Here is a 17,274-nt window from a genome sequence, read left to right as displayed (position 1 = left end):
TTCTGACATGATTTATCTTAGATTCGTTTGTAGTGTAGACTTTTTATATCCACTGTACCCTCTGTATATACTGATGTATATGGGTCGGAAGAGGTTGCAATATCGTATTATTCCTGTCATTTATTACTTATAACTGTACTAGTTTAAATCGTTATGGAGCGGTGAGAGAGGCGTAATACACTCATTCACAAAAGTTTAAGTACACAACAATCATAACTTTTTTCTTTTTTTTTTTTTAAACTGTCAAAGCAAAACTTATAAATATATAAAACCACAAGGTATATATTGTATATGTATAACGTATAAAGTGGTGTGCTTCCTACACCCTTTACCTGATCTTGATGTAAATGCCCTTAAATTAAAGCTGACAGTTTGCACTTTGAGCTCATATTCATTTAATTTCACCTCCAATATACTGTCAAAGTAAATAACTGTGTCATTGTCCTAACATTTACAGACCTGACTGTAATTAGTGTAATGATTTAATGTAATACATGGTATAAAATGCAGTATAATATAACAGTTTTTGTAATTGTACTAGTGATGACTGTGTCTGTGTGTAGTTCCTGGTGAGCCAGCAGAAGGACACAGACCCAGAAGAGTATAAGCGGCTGCACTCGGAGAAGGAAGCCCATCTTAAACGCATCCAGCAACTCACTGAAGAAACCAGTCGGCTTAAGGCTGAGGCAACCAGGTGCAAAAAAAACGTATTTTTTGTTTAGCCATGAACCAGAAATTATGTTGATTGCTTTCAGTGACAGTCAAAAAAAAATCTTCAAGTTTTGAGCTAAAAGTAGCGTTACTTTTAGACAGTCTTTTCCCCACTTCCAGGGTAAACATTGTCCCATTACAAAAACTACAGGAGCATGTGGTATTTTACTAAGCTTTTTTCTGCTTTATCTGCAGGAGTAGCGCTTCAGTCACCACGCTGCAGTCTCAGGTGCAAAACCTGCGGGAGAATCTTGGCAAAGTGACAGTGGAAAGGGATGCTCTGAAGAAAGAGCTAGAGGCCAAGACTATGGACATCCATGAGAAGCTTAAGACCATCACACAGGTCAAGAAGCTTGGGCGTCGCTATAAAACCCAATATGAGGAGCTTAAAGTTGAACATGACAAGGTGAGTGTGGGTTTTTTGACACAGTGTGTGTGTGTGTGTGTGTGTGTGTGTGTGTGTGGTTACTCTCCAAGAATCCGTATTGAGTGACCCAACAGATGAGTTATGACCTCTAAGCAGTGATGAATAAACACAAGCCCTAGTACTAAGTCCTAGCACAAACCAACCTAGGAAGCTGTGAAGGGATCTGTTTGTGTGGTTCAGATAAGATGCTATCATGCTAAATTCTTAATTTTTCTTTGTATAGATGGTGGCAGCTGCTGCTTCTGCTCCAGTCCAAGACCAGGAGGCTCAGCAGGCTTCTGCTCAGGAGCTACAGAGCCTCCGAGATTCCCTCAGCCAATCAGAGACCAAGGCTCGGGACCTGGAGAGCCAACTAGAAACCTTAAACAAGGTGAGTCTGTTGTTTCCTGCTAGTAATTACAGTAATGTTTACTACTGTGTTGTAATATCATTTTTTTTAATGCTATGTTTTTAATACAGTGACTTTTTTTTTTTTTGCTGAGGATACAGTTACTAGTAATTCTACATTTACATTAGTAATTGTCCAACAGAATAAGAATGCAAGTACAGCGTGTAGAACCCGGTGTTTCCACCGTGCTTTTCGGCGCACTTTCAAAAACTCAACACAATCAAACCAACTGAAAGGGGGCCGTCAATAGTTTGTGGCTTTCACCCCATTCAGGTTCACACTCCGCTCGGGGTGTGTGTGTGTGTTTGTGTGTGTGTGTGTGTGTGTGTGTGTGTGTGTGTGTGTGTGTGTGTGCGCGTGCGCACACGCGTTGCACGCTCTTCCAGCTATGGCACTACCTCTTTCTGATTACAGCAGTTCGTCAAAGCACAGAGAATCTCACATAAGTACACTGGTGGTAATAAGACACAGGTGAGAATCATCACACATTGCCTGCCAGATCAACCCACCTCCTCTCCATCCACAGCTGACACTCGGCCATGCCCCCGCTGCCAGACAGTTTCACTTGTAATAAATAAAATTTTGTTGGTTATGAATGGTGTATCTCTAACAATATCTCTTTCACAGATAAGTGATTAATTTGGTGACCTCTGTGCTTAACTGGAAGTGTTGCCTGTTTGCAGACAATAGGGGAGCGTGAAACAGAAACACGCACTGCACAGGACCAGGCGTCCCATCTGCAGGGCGAGCTAACGCGCATGCGCCAAGAGCTGGTGGAAAAGTCAGCCCAGGAAGACAGGCTCCGGCAGCAGCTGGCCGAGAAGGAGGATCGAACCAGAAAGGCAATTGTAGGGGCAAAGCAGAAAATCAATCACCTTGTGGGTAAGAAGTTCAAGGCATGTCTTAGAAACATTCTAAGACATGTTTCTAATAAAAATCAAATTGTGCCCAGAGGCAACTGATAGTAGAGTGTGCACTGTGACACATTCCTCCTTCCTTGTGCAGATGTAAAGGGTCAGTTGGTGAAGGAGAACGAGGAGCTGAAGCAGCAGCGTGAGGAGCTGGAGGTGCGCATAAATGCTCTGCGCTCACAGTATGAGGGCCGCCTGAGCCGGCAGGAGAAGGAGCTGCGGGAGCTGCGGGACCTGCGCGAGCAGCAGGAGAGACATGTAGAGCAGAGAGATGAGCCAGTGGAGCAAGGCCCCAGCAAAGTAACTTTCAGAAACCTTTCTACTGGCTTGAACAATTGTACATGCAACATGGAACATTATATGTTTCACTTGACAAGGAGTTGGACTATTAATAGACTTTTAGCCACTATTTATTTTCTCTCAACAATGTTCAGTGCTGATCAGGGTGTTGTGTTCCCAGACTCAGGAGCAGCAGAGGACTACAGAACAGAGGCAGATTTCTCTGAAATCCACACCAGTGGCTGAAAGGGGCAGGTGTGTTATGCAAGACAGATAGTATTCATGCTCCTTTCATTGCTGTTAATGAGTAAAGCGTGTGAAGAATTAACATGATTAATTTTGGAGTGTTTGCTCACTCTTTGTTTGTTCAGTGCAAGCACCTCCGAGCCTCCCACAGCTAATATAAAACCCACGCCCCTGGTGGCGACCCCCAGCAAGCCCCCAGCCATTCCAGGGAACAAGCCCACACCGAGGGCCAGTATAAAACCAATGATCACCCCTGCCGCAGTGCCCACACCCACTCCTACTGCAACAGTGATGCCCACCACCCAGCAGGAAAGCCAGGAAGGTAGGAATTGGTGTTGAGGTTACGCACAGTGTGTGCCTAACTCTGCTTCTGGACATCTCCCTCTCATATCAGCATGTTAATACTAAAGGCTTTTACTAGGCCTTCTCCACTGAGCATTTGAGATTATCCATTGATTTAACGGAAGAAATAATAATAATTCATATGTACATCTGAAAAATAAGGCAGTTAGCCACTTAGAGATTTTATTTTCTGATCGCCTGTTGCTTTTCTCCAGCACTCTCATCAGAGGCTCCTCTGGAGCACGTGCCCGTGTTTGGGAGCACCACTGGCTCTGTGCGCTCCACCAGCCCCAACATTCAGACCACTCTGGCTCAGCCCATGCTAAGTGTCCAGCAGAGCCAGACCACTGCATTCGTCCAGCCCACACAGCAGCAGAGCTTACCCCCCACCGAGCCTGCGAGTCAGGAGCCCGCCTCTGCCACCATGATGATGGAGGCTACACCCAGCACTTCCCAGATGGAGAGACCGTCCACATCCACGGCTGTGTTTGGAACAGGTGATCTTAGATCCCAATGGCTAATGTTAACTAATAATGAACAAAATCTAATATGCATTAAGTGGCTTTATGAATAGAAGTCACCGATCCAATTCTGGCTGTCTATATTGCACTGATATTGCCCTGAAACCAACGCCTGTGCCAGTGATTTTGGTTAATTGTACATATCAAGGGTGGCACAGTGGTTAGCATTGCCTCCTCACAGCTCCAGGGTCCCTGGTTCGATTCTGAGCTCGGGTTACTGTAGTCTTCTCCCAGTATTCTTCCTGTGTTTTTTGCGTGGGTTTTCAGGGACCCACTTTCTTCCCACCTCCCAAAAACATGCGGTAGATGAACTGGCTAAGACAAATTGCCTCTAGGTATGAATGTGTGTGCATGGTGCCCTGTGATGCACTGACGTGCCATCCAGGGTGTATTCTCACCTCACACTCAGTGTTCCCAGGGTATCCTCCAGATGCACTGCGTCCCTGACCTGGATAGCGCGGTTGCTGAAAGTGAGCGAGTGTGAGTGTATGTATCTCACTGTGTTTAAATACCAGGGCATTTCCCTATGGAGTGATAGAACTGGTGAAGTCCCTTGTATGATTGGAAAAACATAATCTTCAACAACACAAGTCCTGTTAATTTGCCTAACTAGCATAATAAATTGGAAAATCCTAGCTATAATTATTGGCTGTTTATGATCACTATAAAAAGTCATGGTTCTATTAGGAAGTTGTTTGTTGGGAGTGTAATACATGGTTTCCATGTGTCCCGAAATCATAACCATTCATCAGTCTCTAACAGAGCATGAGCTTGTATACTATGATACATTTGATATTAAAGAAAACCCTGTTCAAAAATGCGCATTCACACAAAATGAGTTTCAGTCTGTTGTTAGAGGTTGTACCATTGACTTCTATGTTAATGATGTTAGGTGTGTTTCAGTCTAAGGAGCATGTCCAGTAACATGTCATTTACTCTGCAGTTTCAGCGACACCTGGCAGCACCTTAACTAAGCGGCCTCGAGAGGAGGAGTTGGATAACATTACTATGGAGCTAGAGCCTCAGGAGGAGCCCAGTGAGCCTCCCAACTCCAAGAAGTTCCGCGTGCAGAGAGTGGAGCTGGAGGTGAGGCTTCCACCTAAAACACACGCAGATGAAAAACTGGACCTACACACTAGAGCTACTGGGATCAGTGTTGTTCATGTCTCAGCCTTTAGTGATGTTTTAATGTTTGCTTTTAGATGGAGATGCTCGCTGAGGACAGCACTGAAGCTGAGAGTGTTGTACCAGGAGGGAGCCAGGAAGCAGCTGATGCTGTTGAGGTAAGTTTGTGTATTAAAACAAGAGATTATTATTATTATTATTATTATTATTATTATTATTATTATTGGTGCAACATTTCAATCAACTAATACTACTACAGACTACAACAATACTGACATTTATCAGATAATCTGTCATAGCATGAGAATGTTTTCAAGTGCTTCTGTTAACTATATCATACAACCAAACTAACACAAGGTGACGCTGTATAGTTTTTACTGGTTCTACACACTTTGTTTTGTGGAATGATGTCTTACCTACATTTTAAGCCCTGATTTGTTAAATTCCAAATCAACAAATTCAAAATAAGAGCAAAATAAATATCCACTGGCTGTCTAGGGAAATACTGCTCACGTAAATACAAGTTATGCCATGAGTCCAGCAGCGTTGTGTAATATTAGTGTTCCCATACTGTAGAGGAAATTGGCAGGGGTTACTATATCAAAAGTAGCAGCATATAAATCTAAAAGTAATCTAGTGTTGAGTGAGTATATAACCCCAAAATGAGAAATGAGACATCTTATGGCCTTATGGACTTATGGCCTTAAGGTTTGTGAGACCACAAGTGCACCATTTAGGACAGAAGATAAATATTGCCTAAAAGTTATGGAATGGAGACATCTGTGGTATTTATTTGTAGGAGCTGGAAAACTATCCCAACCTGGAAGAGGTAGATGAGGAGTCTGGGGCATCTCAGTCTGTACCTGTGGAATTTCTCCTCTCCCAAGTGTCTGATTCACACAGTCAGGAAGAGCCAGATGAACCAGTCATCGTCATTGTCAGCGACTCAGAAAGTGAGGAAGAGCAGGAGGAGGAGACGGACGAAGAGGAGCAGGTAACATGACTTCGCTACTTGTTAGAAACTATAGTATTCGTACCTGTTCTGAAGATTTGCTCTTTATGTCTGCTAAATGGTTGGTGTCCTTTATGGTATGTCCAAAAGTATGAAAGGTACACATTTTTAATTTATTAAAAATATAAGTGATTAAGATGATATATATAAACATTGGAAATGATTCTTCCTTTTTGGGAAGTAACTTGCTTCTGTTGGACCTCACAGCTGTTCTTGGTGAATGGTTATAGCTTGGTGTGTCATTGTTTTCACATCTCAGGATTATGAGGAAGAGGAGGATGAGGATGAGGATGATGATGATGACGAGGGAGGAATCGAGGTGGAAGGAGAGGACAGCAATGAGGGGAGTGGCAATGGAGATCCCAGTGAGGCCTATGAGGGTGACAATGCAGAGGTAGAAACAAACACCAGACAGTAATTTGTGTTTTTATAGCTCCATGAGTTTGTTATTCATTATTGTTAATACTAGGACAGTAATACTGGGACACTAGTACTGCTTGTTTGTGTAAGAGCCCTAGATTATTTGAACAACCCCATAATATAAAATGCCATTCAGAGAGGGGGAAGATTAATTACTTTTATTCTGCTGCCTCAAATTTTTTTTGCTTTTCATTAAATTGTCATCAAGTACAAATAATTTCTTTCAACATTGACGCCATTGCTTTGTATTTCTTTTTCTCTTTCCCTCAGGGTCCTGATGCCACAGACCCAGGTACTGAAACAGAGGAAAGTCTCGGTGCGACAGACTCCACCCAGTGCATGTCTGTTCCTCCCCCATGTAAGACAGCCTAACCCACTTTTACTGTGTCCAAACACCATTATCCACCTGAACATGAAGCTCTTTTTTTTTTTTTTTTTTTTTGGTTACTATGTTCTTTTTCTAATGTGAAGTTCATAATAGAGCATCTTTTTCCATCCCCTCAGTATCCAACTCGTCAGTGGCGTTCTCCTCTGAACCAATCACCAGCTCCGCACCCCGTCCTCCACCGTCCCCACGGAGACAACAGCAATCGCTGCCTCGACTCAGTATTCTGGCTCCACCTATACAGGAGCTAGCTGCACCCTCTCAAGTCCAGGTATTTACAAGTCATAATGTTTTTTTGTAATATATGCAACATTCTTTTTATTTTATTATTATTATTCGGAATGCATCCTATTTCATTTGTCATAATTTATTCAAACCCCCCCTCCCCATCATGCTCTTATACATAGCTCACCCAAGCATCTTTCTCTTTCTTTCTTCGTCTATTTATTTGTCTATTTTTCTATCATTTAACAATCTCATTTCCCCACCTGGGTCCAACTCAGTTTTTCCATCAAGCTGTAGATGGAAACCACTGTAATGGATGTAATATGACCGTTAGCTGAATGTTTGTTTTCTCAGCGCATCCCTGCACGACGGCAGCCAGTCGGAAGAGGACTTCAGCTGACTTCGGGGGTGTCCGGTAGTACAGTGAGTAGTCTTCCGAATTTGTGTCTGTGTTTATAATGTGTAGCTTCAGATTTGGATTTCTCTTCTTCATCTCTGTGATTTCACTCTACGCTTTATTCTTCCTCCTGCACTTCCAGCAGCCACAGCAGCACTTCTATGAGGAGGATGACCGCATGGTTCCCAGCACCCCCACCCTGGCTGTGTCCCATCGCACAGACTGCTTCAGTGAAGCTCTCCAGTGAGTACCAGTATTAAGAATTAGACAAATCCAGTCTAATCTAGAGCTAGATTTTACTTTAATGAGAACTTTAGGCTTCTCTTAAGATCATCTGTATTTTATAACATCACCCAGATAATGTTGGAGTTTTTCAGCAGTTTGTGTTGATTTGAGAGATGTTGATTGCCCAATGGCCACTGTGTTGTGCAAGTTCTCCCCAGGTATCAGGCGTGCTGCGTTTCGGCTTCGGCCTCTCGGATGACGTCCCACAGACCAGCTCTTCCAGCACAGATCTGGACCAGCTGGCTTCGCAAGGAGGTAGTGTGTGTACCTGCTGAATGCTTCCTGCCAGCTCGCTATAAATCACACCTTTATCAAAAAAAAAGTAGTTAGACCAAAGAGTGACATGGTGACATTAAACCCAGCAAGCTGAAAAGCTGCTGTGATATGAAAAATAATCTGATTATTTAGTTGAACATGTGGCCAGGCTATGTAGCAGGCATGGAGATCTGTGTGTGTGTGTGTGTGTGTGTGTGTGTGTGTGTGTGTGTGTGTGTGTGTGTGTGTGTGTGTGTGTATGGTGTTGATGGTGTGCCTGTGTGTGCTCTGTAGGGCTTGGCATATATGATAGTCCCCTGTTCCTGCCCACTCATGAGGACTCGCCAGGTGGACGTAGCGTTCCCACCACTCCTCTCCAGGTGACTGCTCCGGGTAAGTGCACCAGCAACACAAACACACGCACGCAGACATACACACGCACACACACCCTTTCCACCTGTCCATAAAGACCTTTGTGAAGCCATGATATCATCCAATTAAAAGATCCAGCTGTGTATTATAAAGTGATGATTCTATTTTTACACATGCAGTTCACTATAGCTCTTCATATTTCATTCTATATCATCACTGATGCTTTTCATTTCCTCCCATCCCCATCAGTGACGGCGTTCTCGGAGACACACCCCTCAGAGGTGACGGAACACGCGTCCCAGTCTGTGCCAACAGTAAGCACGTCCACACCGAGCGTGTGTGTTGTGTCTGGGCCCAGCACAGCTGAAGAGCAAGATATCCTGCTCGAGGCAGGGGAAGATGGGTGAGCTTGTACATTAGACACTGTATTTTGGTTACTGGTCATGTTATTTAAGAATACTTCAGTATTTTTAACCTCATTTCTGTTTGTAATGTATGATTGATTACCACAAACAAGAATTCCTACACGTTTGCTTTGCTGAGAAATGAACTAACGTATAAGGGCACTTTAGGTGAAACCCATTTTGATGTATTCAACTGTGATGAATTCTTCAGAGGTACTTGTAATTCGAGCTGAAGCTCTGTAGAATTCGTCCTTTCAGGGATGGAATATTTGGTCACTTAGGGTTACCACAATCACTTCAGTGTTGTATAATTTTCATGAAAGTTTAAAACAAACTACAACTGTAGTGAGATATTCTCTTATGTCACATCTTAAGAGGTTTAATGGCTGTCGATTTGAATTTGCATTATGTAGCTTTATCGAACAGTTTTGAGTTTGAGTTAAACAGTTTTGTTTGAATTAAACAATTGCTCTTCTATTCTATTATAAATGTGTTTTAAGTAAACAGGTTTTCAGGTATTTTCTCAGTACAGCGTAATTTAATAACTGCATGTAGGCTGCTACATTATGGGCATAATGGTGAACATGTGTGATTCAGTGCTTAGAGAAGTTTTTGATGACATTATTTCAGTGTTTCATTATGGGGAATTTTGGCGTTTTGGAATTAGGCTCTGTTTAGTAGAACAGTATAGATGTGTTAAGGTGAAGTGAGTGTAAGTTGTCTGTTTTTAGAAGCAGTACAGAGGTAGTGCTGGAGTCGTCTTCTCAGCTTGAGACTGAAGAGCCAGCTCAGCCTTCAGATGAGGCCAGTCTCCCCTCTACCAGCCAGGAGCCCTCATCCAGCTCCGCAGGTACACACACACACACACACACACACACACACACACACACACACACACACACACACACACACTAGTTACTCAGTTTATCTCAGTTCAAACTTTAGGCTGTCATCGACTTTGAAGTTTGTAACAACTGCTCAGGCCAAAGAAAACACTGCTCTTCATCCCACCTGAATACACAACCTTTAATGACTAACACCCACAATGAAGCTTGAATATGTAATGTTCAGTGAGATGTCCATCTTTAATGAGTGCTTTGTGACATGGTTTAAGTGGCTTTGTGGTTTTGTTAAGGCACCTCTACACTCTCTCCCCCTTTACTTTCATTCATTCTCAGACACGAGCAGCACTCAGCCACCCAAACTCAGGACAGGATCGGGCAGGCAGTGGACACGAGGACGGCCCACCAGAGGTTTTGTTAAGAGAGGTACATTTAATTATATATCATGATGTGTGTACACACACAGACATCCATAATCATAAGAATAGGCCAAGATAAACAATTTTATTAGAAATGATTGACAAAACAATTATTAAACAGCATCTAGTACACGTCATGTAAACAGCATGCCTGGAAGATGGTCACAGTGCTTCATCCTGTTTCTTACTGCAGATGGATCAGGAGTTATGGGAGTGCGAAGGCGCTTTGCCAGATGAATAACGTGCCAGAGATGTTTCAGTCGTTCTCCTTGGTACTACAACACTTCGACAAGCTGTTTCACTAGAGTTTTGATCATTCTCAAGTTCAAATTCTTTCAGCCATTTGAGGTCCATTTAAGCATTTATGTTGAACCTACAGCATTGCTTTATTTTATGTGGATACAATAAAGAATTTTTTGGTATAAAATGATTCACTGTTTTTTTTTTTTTTTTTTTATTTTAAGGCTGCTTTCACACTAGGCACAAAACACACTGTGTATGGATATGATCAACAAAAGCGGCACATGCAATGTAACAACTATGATCTTGCCAGTCGTAGTTAGTATCAGCTAGCTTAACTAGCCTAGCTTTATTATTAGATTTATTAGATTTATTATTATCTGTAATAAATATTAGTTTAACTCTGGCAATGAGGAGCTGCTTTCATTGTAGCTTTGGCAGCATAAAATCAAGAGAAGAGGAGCTGTTTATGTGATTTGACTGTATGCAGCCAAGTGGGATGTAACACCATGTACCAATAACTGTTCCAAAAATAGCTGTTACGAGTTGTATTGCAATGTTGGAATATTTTCAGTTCAACATGTCAAATATCCTTCTTCACTGGCACTCTGTGTTTGTTTTTATTTGCCCCCAACCTGTGACCTAATTGGTTAGGAGATAAAGCACTTGAACTTTGGAAGTGTCCTGCTAAAACGTGTGTTGGCAGTTGAGAAAAAAACACCTGAGTGTGAAAGCATCCTCAATGTATTAAAGCATCACTCGGGGTGTCTGTAGGACTGTTAAAAAGCATCTTGTACACAGTCCTCATTTTAAAGGGCTTAGTGTGTTCTACACCTTATTCGTCTCTGGACATCTGAACCAACTTTTGGCTGATTTTTGCTTTTCTGGTCCAGCCCTAGGAGTGAGAATGACTGGAGTGTCACCTTCCATCCTTAAGCTGTAGTACTTGGCTGGGGGAAAAAAAAAAGCAACATTTCTATTAACAGTAATAAAATATATCTGAATGTACCAAGAGTGTTCTTACATAGTGATCTGAATGTACAATGCACTAAGGTTAAGCCTTCAGCTGCTTAGTCACGCTATATATAATGTATATGTGTGTGTGTGTGTGTGTGTATAATATGTAAAATAAAACCCTATATGATACCATATAGAATAGCTTGGCTTGGTTTGGTTTAAAACACATTTTTTTAGTGATCTAACACTTTTTGGGATGACCTTAAGTGTGACCTTGTCATGTTTTGTTAATGACAGCATGACCAGAGAGTGTAATTATCTGCCATGATCTCAGGCCTCTTAACTGGTGTCTAGTCTGTGAGGCTTAAAGAAGCTGCCAACTTTCCTACCCCACCCAGCCGTGTTGGAGACCCCAGCTAGACATGATTTCAAACAAGGTTTGGAATAGCCAAAGCTATATTCTAAGACCTTTGTATTTTGTTGTAGAAAAGCATGTGGATATGGCCCTTGTTCTACAAATAGTGTTCATTTCCTCAGAACCTTCGTACCCTGAATTGTTTTGTGTTAAAGAAATTTTGGAACCAGATCTCGTAATGTACTCACTTGGGGAGAATGCATAATATTTGTATCCATCCCCTCCTGTAGTGCGTACTGACACAGCTGATGTCACTGTGGGTGGAAAGCCTGCCCAAGTCTTGCTAATGACGATCTCTTGACCCAGCGCAGGGACTGAAAGAGAGAAAATCACAGTTTTATCCGCTGTGGCATCATTCAGCTTGTGTATTTTGTTCAGGCATAAATTCAAGGTTTGTGTCATCCTTCCCATCAGTGTGTGAGGTCAATTGGCTCCTTCTGGAATAATGTTCTGTTCTAACAGTGAGTGTGTGTCATGGCGAGATTCCCGGAGAAAGGGATTACTTCACTGACTGGCAAGCCATAGAGTGTATTCATAGTCTTATCTCTGTGTTGTGTTTACACCAGTGTTTATCTACACACAGAGTTTACCCACTCCCTCTTTCAGCTATGGCTATTCACCCCTTTCATCCTTCCAGCCCCCACCAACTCCCCCCTCCCCCAGAAAAGAACTTGTACTAAGAGAAACAGTTTGTTCGTTGAGGCTGTTACCTGCTTCCTTTCTGAATCTCTTCTTTACTATGACTGCAGCTGACTTGCTGCCGCAGTCAGGTGTGTTGAGGTAGGTGTATCTCTGAGCCAATCCACCTACAGACAGTGCAACAACATGAGAGGTTTGGAAAGCCACATAAATTGCTGAAAAATGTATCTGCTTTAGAAAGAAAATCTTACCAACAGCCTAAAATTATTAAACTAAGTTGTCCAGAGATGTGCAAAATTACAGAGTTTCTACTAGATTTTATTTATCACAGACCTGCCAACCTTCACACATTTTGAGTAGGAGCTCTATTTTAACACTGGGGTCACTTAAATACACCTTTTTTCCACTGCAGATGAGCCAATCGACATATGAATCTGGAATGACTGTCTGTTGCGCAGGTGTTTTGAACAATTTGATAATAGCTGACACCCCCTGGAAGCCCTGCCCCTTCCCCATCTTGCAGTAGTATTTTTCCTTTCAAGTTTTGAGTTAATTACTGTGAAATGAAATCTATTCAGTCACAAAAATAGATATTAAAAATTCAGTCACAGAAAGTTTAAAGAAAAGACTGAAAGAGAAAAAAAGATGAAATAGGGCCACAACGCTGTAACAAAATGTATCTATTTACAAATAATTTTACCAATTAGAAAGTGATTAAAAACACTGATTTCTTTGCTCCCCTTTGCCTGTCAGCACATACGCATTAAAACAGATTGAACAGCAGATCAAACTGAAAAATGTACTCATTACTCCTCTACAGGGTTGGCAGATCTGTTATTGTTAAAAATATTCTTAAAACTGGGAGAAGAATATTTTTTGAAGTTGATGCAAGATCCCACTGTTTGAACCTCTTTTAAAGAATAAAACAGACTCCTTCCTGCTTCTGTACTGAGGCATGGATAAAGCTGCAACAAGGTGGCCTCCAAGTCCAAAGCCCTCACTGATGGGTCTGGGGAAGCCGGCATCCATAATGTCATTTTCAAACCTCCAGTATTTATTCCCCTATGGGGACACACAACGCACACATAACATAACAAATCTGCAAATTACTTGTATATGATTTTACATGATTATTAGCACTTGAACAGTTATTAGTAACAGTACCCTTAAGATGTAGGTCTTGCCCTGGCAGTTACAGCGTGTGAAGACAGTGTCAATGGGAGAAGGGATTCCCCAAAAGTCTGTGATTAAATGAGCAGGCCCAGCATTTCTTCTGGAGTCCAGCATCCAAAAGTAGTGGCCTAGTTGGGGGGAGGCATATATGGTACTTCTGCAGTCACAATTCCTTGCAAGTATGTTATTTTTGTGAATAAATCATGTTTTTCCTTTGAATGAACTCAAACTGTCCATAAATAGTTGAGGAAAACTGGGCTCAAGGTGAGGGAATATACCCCATGTGGGATGCCAGTCCATTGCAGGCCACAATGCACATACACATTCACATGCTCATTCACTTTAGAGTACCAGTAGAGCATATAATGGCATATTTCTGGGAGGTGGGGAAGAAACAGAGAACATACCCATGCAGCCCATGCAGACACAGGGAGTAACTTGAGCTCAGGCTCTAACCAGGAACCCTGGAGCTTTGAGGCAGCAGTGCTACCCACTGCGCCATTGTGCTTAATGCTGTACATCACTCATAAATTACTGTGCATTGTTTTAAAAATGGGTTAGGGCGAAAACTGAGTTTATGACTCATCAAGTTTCAGAATGGGCTAAAGAACTGCATTATGCCATTTGCACATAATGTTCTAAGAAAATTCTAAACTTTGCTGGAAGTAAAGACTGGGTACTTAGTACTGACCTCGAAAAACCACAATGGTGCCATTCCTAAGTGTAGTCAAGCCATTAACTGGAAGACCACTGCAGAGATTAGTGTCTCTGTTGGCATCTGTGAAAAGGAAGCAAATATGAAGACAAATACGATATATGCACTGCAGTAAATTGTGTCTTGGTATTTAAAGTGAGTGCTCTCCTTTTTAATGATGTGCCATATTCCTCAGAAAGAGCTACTAATACTTTTTCATTTTACAAGTTACAGGCATTTGAAAAATGTACTGCCAATGACGTGCATCATGCATTTGGCTCTTAAGAAACGAAGAGAACATTTTTGGCACAGTGTATATTAAGTGAAAGTAAAGGAAATCATAGAGGCATCCTTACCTGCCTGATAATCCTGAAGGTCCTGAAGATTGTTGTTAGCATCTTTTGGTTTAGTGGGTTTTTCTTGTTCTTTAGTTGGCGAAGGGCTAACCATCACAGAAGCAGGGGTGCTTTCTATTAAGGCAGGGTAAGTTGGAGAATCCTTTGTAGAAAGAATGCCCTTTATATCCTGGTTTTCATTTTGTGCTTCTGTTATTTTGGTAGTGGCAGGCTTTTCTGTTGAGACCATTTTCTGTATTTCCAGTCCTGAGGTTGTGTTTTCACTGGGTTCCAACTGAGCGTCTGTCTGATTTTCAAGGTTTACTCCTGGGTCCTGTCTGTCTTCAGATTGGACAGGGTTAGAAGGCTTAAGGTCTGTATTATTGGCCTGAGCAGTGGCTGATGGCGTGGGTTTGGGCTCTGAGGTGCTTTGAGAGTTTGTTGTAGCACTTTGGTCAGATATTGGTGTGGAATTTGGTCTAGTTGAGGCCATCTCAGGAGGAACAGTGGGAACTGACGCATTGTAAGAAAGTTGATCCAGTTCAAAGACAGACTGAGGATTTTTAGCAGTTGGTTTAGAAGCAGGTTTATCATATGCATCAGTGCTTTTGGGCTCTGTGGGAAGTGAAGTGGTTGTTTCTGCATTCAGGTCAGTCTGTTCAGATGCAGGTGTGGTGTATCTTGGGCTTATGATAGTTGGATACTGTTCTGAAGGTTGCTGTGTGTGTGCCAGCCTAGTTGAAGCTGGAGGTACATTAGGATCTGAGTTGTTAGGAGATAGCTGCTCAGGTTCAAAGTAATCCTGAGGTTTTTCAGGGCCCTTGTCAGGCACAGGAGAACCAATTATACCTGAAAAGGAATAGCACTAAGAGTTAAATTAATGGGAAGATTTGTGAAAAGGAAGCTGTTTCATTTTATTTTAAAGCTCTGAAGACACATTCATGGCCTCACTTGGCACTGTTCCAAAATCAGGCAGGTAAGGGAGAGGTGCCACTTGGTTTTCAACTGGGTCCAAAAGCTCAGCAGTGTCATAGGGATAGGGTTTGCTACCGCTTACAGCATCTAGAGGGAAGGAGTGCATGAAACATGACAGGCCAAAGAGCATAATAAATATTCTTGCTCTACTAGCACAATCCATGTCAACAAGTGTTTAAGTAGACCACAGTGACCTCACATACAGTATATGATACCTGTGAGCCATATTCTTCTGAGTGCTATGTCACTAAGCCTGATCAGTCACATGACCTGGATATCAAGTCTATAGTCTAATTCTGGCCAGTCTAATCTTATAGTTTTAGCCACACATACTGCAACATCACAGATAGGCTTTCAGAATTCAGTAACAAACCAGAGAATTACCAGACCTGGAAGTCCACCTTCATCAACAATACTGAAGGACTTGATTTGAGGCCTGGCGAGGAACTTGACTTGTATGTATGGAGACTAAGGTTGGTGCGTGTAACGTATTCTGCTGGTCTTAGTACAGTCTGAGAAACTCACTTGAACTCACAACCTATCTGTAACCCAGTGCCTTAACCACTGATGAGTGATACAGACTCTCTCTCCAGAGGGTCTCCAGTAACAAACTTCAATATCTACAAGAGCTAAGCAACCTCCTCCGTGAATTAGAGGTAGCCAGAGATGATGGTTACTTGCCTGGACTGTCATACCCGGATAAAGTGCATGGTATCAGTCCTATTCTGGAGAAGCTGCCAATCAAGAAGGTGCAAATGGTGCTAGAGCAGCATCACAGTCCTACAAATGCTCTATTTGCCCAGAGAATAGCCTTTGGTTGGGTAATAGTAGGAGATGTCTGCCTTGGCAGTGTGCCTAGACCCTCAGTTGTTAACATCTTCAAGAGTAATGGACTGGTCAATGGACAACTCAGCCCTTGGACCTCTGCCTTGGTAGAAAACACATGATGGGGACCTATAGCCCCCACCAAAAACCAGCTTCCGAGTGCCCCGCTTCAGTCTCAAAACGAGCATGTGTGTCAGCCAGCTTTGAGTGGAATTTGGGCAGATACATATTCAGTTGCACAACTGAATACATGATGACAAACCAGCTCTGTCCAGGGAGAACTGATGGAGGAGTTCTACCAAAGTGAATCAAACATCTGGACTGCCCCACTCCCTTTTCCTTTGCCTAAGAACATGCTTGCCCAACAGCTGTGAGCAGGCCAGGAACTGCTCATGCTTAAGAAATGTGCAGGGATGAAGAAAAAGTTCATAGAGTTCATGAGCAAGATATATGAGGATAGACATGCAGTGCTAGCCCCATTCATATAGGATGACGAACAATGTTGGTGTTTACCAATCTTTGGAGCATATCACCCTCAAAAACCTGATTAGTTACTAAGGGTTGAGCTTGATTCAAGTGCATGACACCAAGGTACTTTCTTGAATGATGCCCAACATGAATAATGGTCTACTTGGTGTACTACTGTGCCATTGCTTCATTGTAAGTGAAGACCATTGCAACCACCTGTACTTACTATTGTATCACAACAATGACATTGATAATGAAGTAATGTAGTACAGGATGCAGGTCCATTTATTTGGCAATAGCCCTTCCCCAGCGGTCGCCATATATGGTCTCAGCAGTGCTGCCTCTGAAGGGTAGAGATAACATGGGCATATAGCCAGGCAGTTTGTCGAAAGAAATTCTGACGTTGATGATGGTCCATTAATCCCTACAGAGAAAGTTGCCATCACTGTTCTACAAAATACCTAAGAGATGTTGGCACTCTCTAATATGAGGCTGCATTTCCTTGAAGACCTAGCAGAAGGGTTAAAGGGACTCGATCTCTTCATCAACTTCTCACCCATGCAGAGTAGTTTGGTGGTGCCTTGGGA

General features: G+C 42.4%; 2 protein-coding genes across 5 annotated transcripts in view; one reads left to right on the top strand and one right to left on the bottom strand.

The window, feature by feature from the left end:
* The window catches only part of tprb (translocated promoter region b, nuclear basket protein), a 32,701-nt gene extending 22,305 nt beyond the window's left edge, over positions 1–10,396 (top strand). The window contains exons 29-49 of one of the 3 annotated variants that reach the window (XM_053242107.1): positions 564–694; positions 907–1,117; positions 1,362–1,508; positions 2,210–2,408; positions 2,532–2,737; positions 2,898–2,971; positions 3,088–3,284; positions 3,520–3,801; positions 4,769–4,911; positions 5,028–5,108; positions 5,750–5,944; positions 6,222–6,356; positions 6,653–6,740; positions 6,887–7,038; positions 7,347–7,415; positions 7,532–7,632; positions 7,823–7,929; positions 8,224–8,322; positions 8,551–8,704; positions 9,440–9,555; positions 9,884–10,396. In XM_053242107.1, coding sequence (XP_053098082.1) covers positions 564–694; positions 907–1,117; positions 1,362–1,508; positions 2,210–2,408; positions 2,532–2,737; positions 2,898–2,971; positions 3,088–3,284; positions 3,520–3,801; positions 4,769–4,911; positions 5,028–5,108; positions 5,750–5,944; positions 6,222–6,356; positions 6,653–6,740; positions 6,887–7,038; positions 7,347–7,415; positions 7,532–7,632; positions 7,823–7,929; positions 8,224–8,322; positions 8,551–8,704; positions 9,440–9,555; positions 9,884–9,996 — 3,000 coding nt within the window. In that variant the 3' untranslated portion in view covers positions 9,997–10,396. Of the gene's footprint in view, positions 1–563; positions 695–906; positions 1,118–1,361; positions 1,509–2,209; positions 2,409–2,531; positions 2,738–2,897; positions 2,972–3,087; positions 3,285–3,519; positions 3,802–4,768; positions 4,912–5,027; positions 5,109–5,749; positions 5,945–6,221; positions 6,357–6,652; positions 6,741–6,886; positions 7,039–7,346; positions 7,416–7,531; positions 7,633–7,822; positions 7,930–8,223; positions 8,323–8,550; positions 8,705–9,436; positions 9,556–9,883 lie in introns of all 3 variants that reach the window. The other 2 variants (XM_053242106.1, XM_053242105.1) reach the window with 2 other exon arrangements.
* The window catches only part of prg4b (proteoglycan 4b), a 10,352-nt gene continuing 3,108 nt past the window's right edge, over positions 10,031–17,274 (bottom strand). Inside the window, exons 6-13 of one of the 2 annotated variants that reach the window (XM_026946851.3) lie at positions 15,371–15,481; positions 14,441–15,268; positions 14,082–14,168; positions 13,382–13,518; positions 13,126–13,279; positions 12,289–12,384; positions 11,767–11,892; positions 10,031–11,156 (exon numbers count right to left, since the gene is read on the bottom strand). In XM_026946851.3, coding sequence (XP_026802652.1) covers positions 11,035–11,156; positions 11,767–11,892; positions 12,289–12,384; positions 13,126–13,279; positions 13,382–13,518; positions 14,082–14,168; positions 14,441–15,268; positions 15,371–15,481 — 1,661 coding nt within the window. In that variant the 3' untranslated portion in view covers positions 10,031–11,034. The remainder of the gene's footprint in view (positions 11,157–11,766; positions 11,893–12,288; positions 12,385–13,125; positions 13,280–13,381; positions 13,519–14,081; positions 14,169–14,440; positions 15,269–15,370; positions 15,482–17,274) is intronic. The other variant, XM_053242108.1, reaches the window with a different exon arrangement.

Source organism: Pangasianodon hypophthalmus, chromosome 19 (genome assembly GCF_027358585.1).
Source record: "Pangasianodon hypophthalmus isolate fPanHyp1 chromosome 19, fPanHyp1.pri, whole genome shotgun sequence".
NCBI lineage: Eukaryota > Metazoa > Chordata > Actinopteri > Siluriformes > Pangasiidae > Pangasianodon > Pangasianodon hypophthalmus.
Note: the sequence above shows the minus strand (reverse complement) of the source record. Positions and strands in the feature narration are given on the sequence as shown.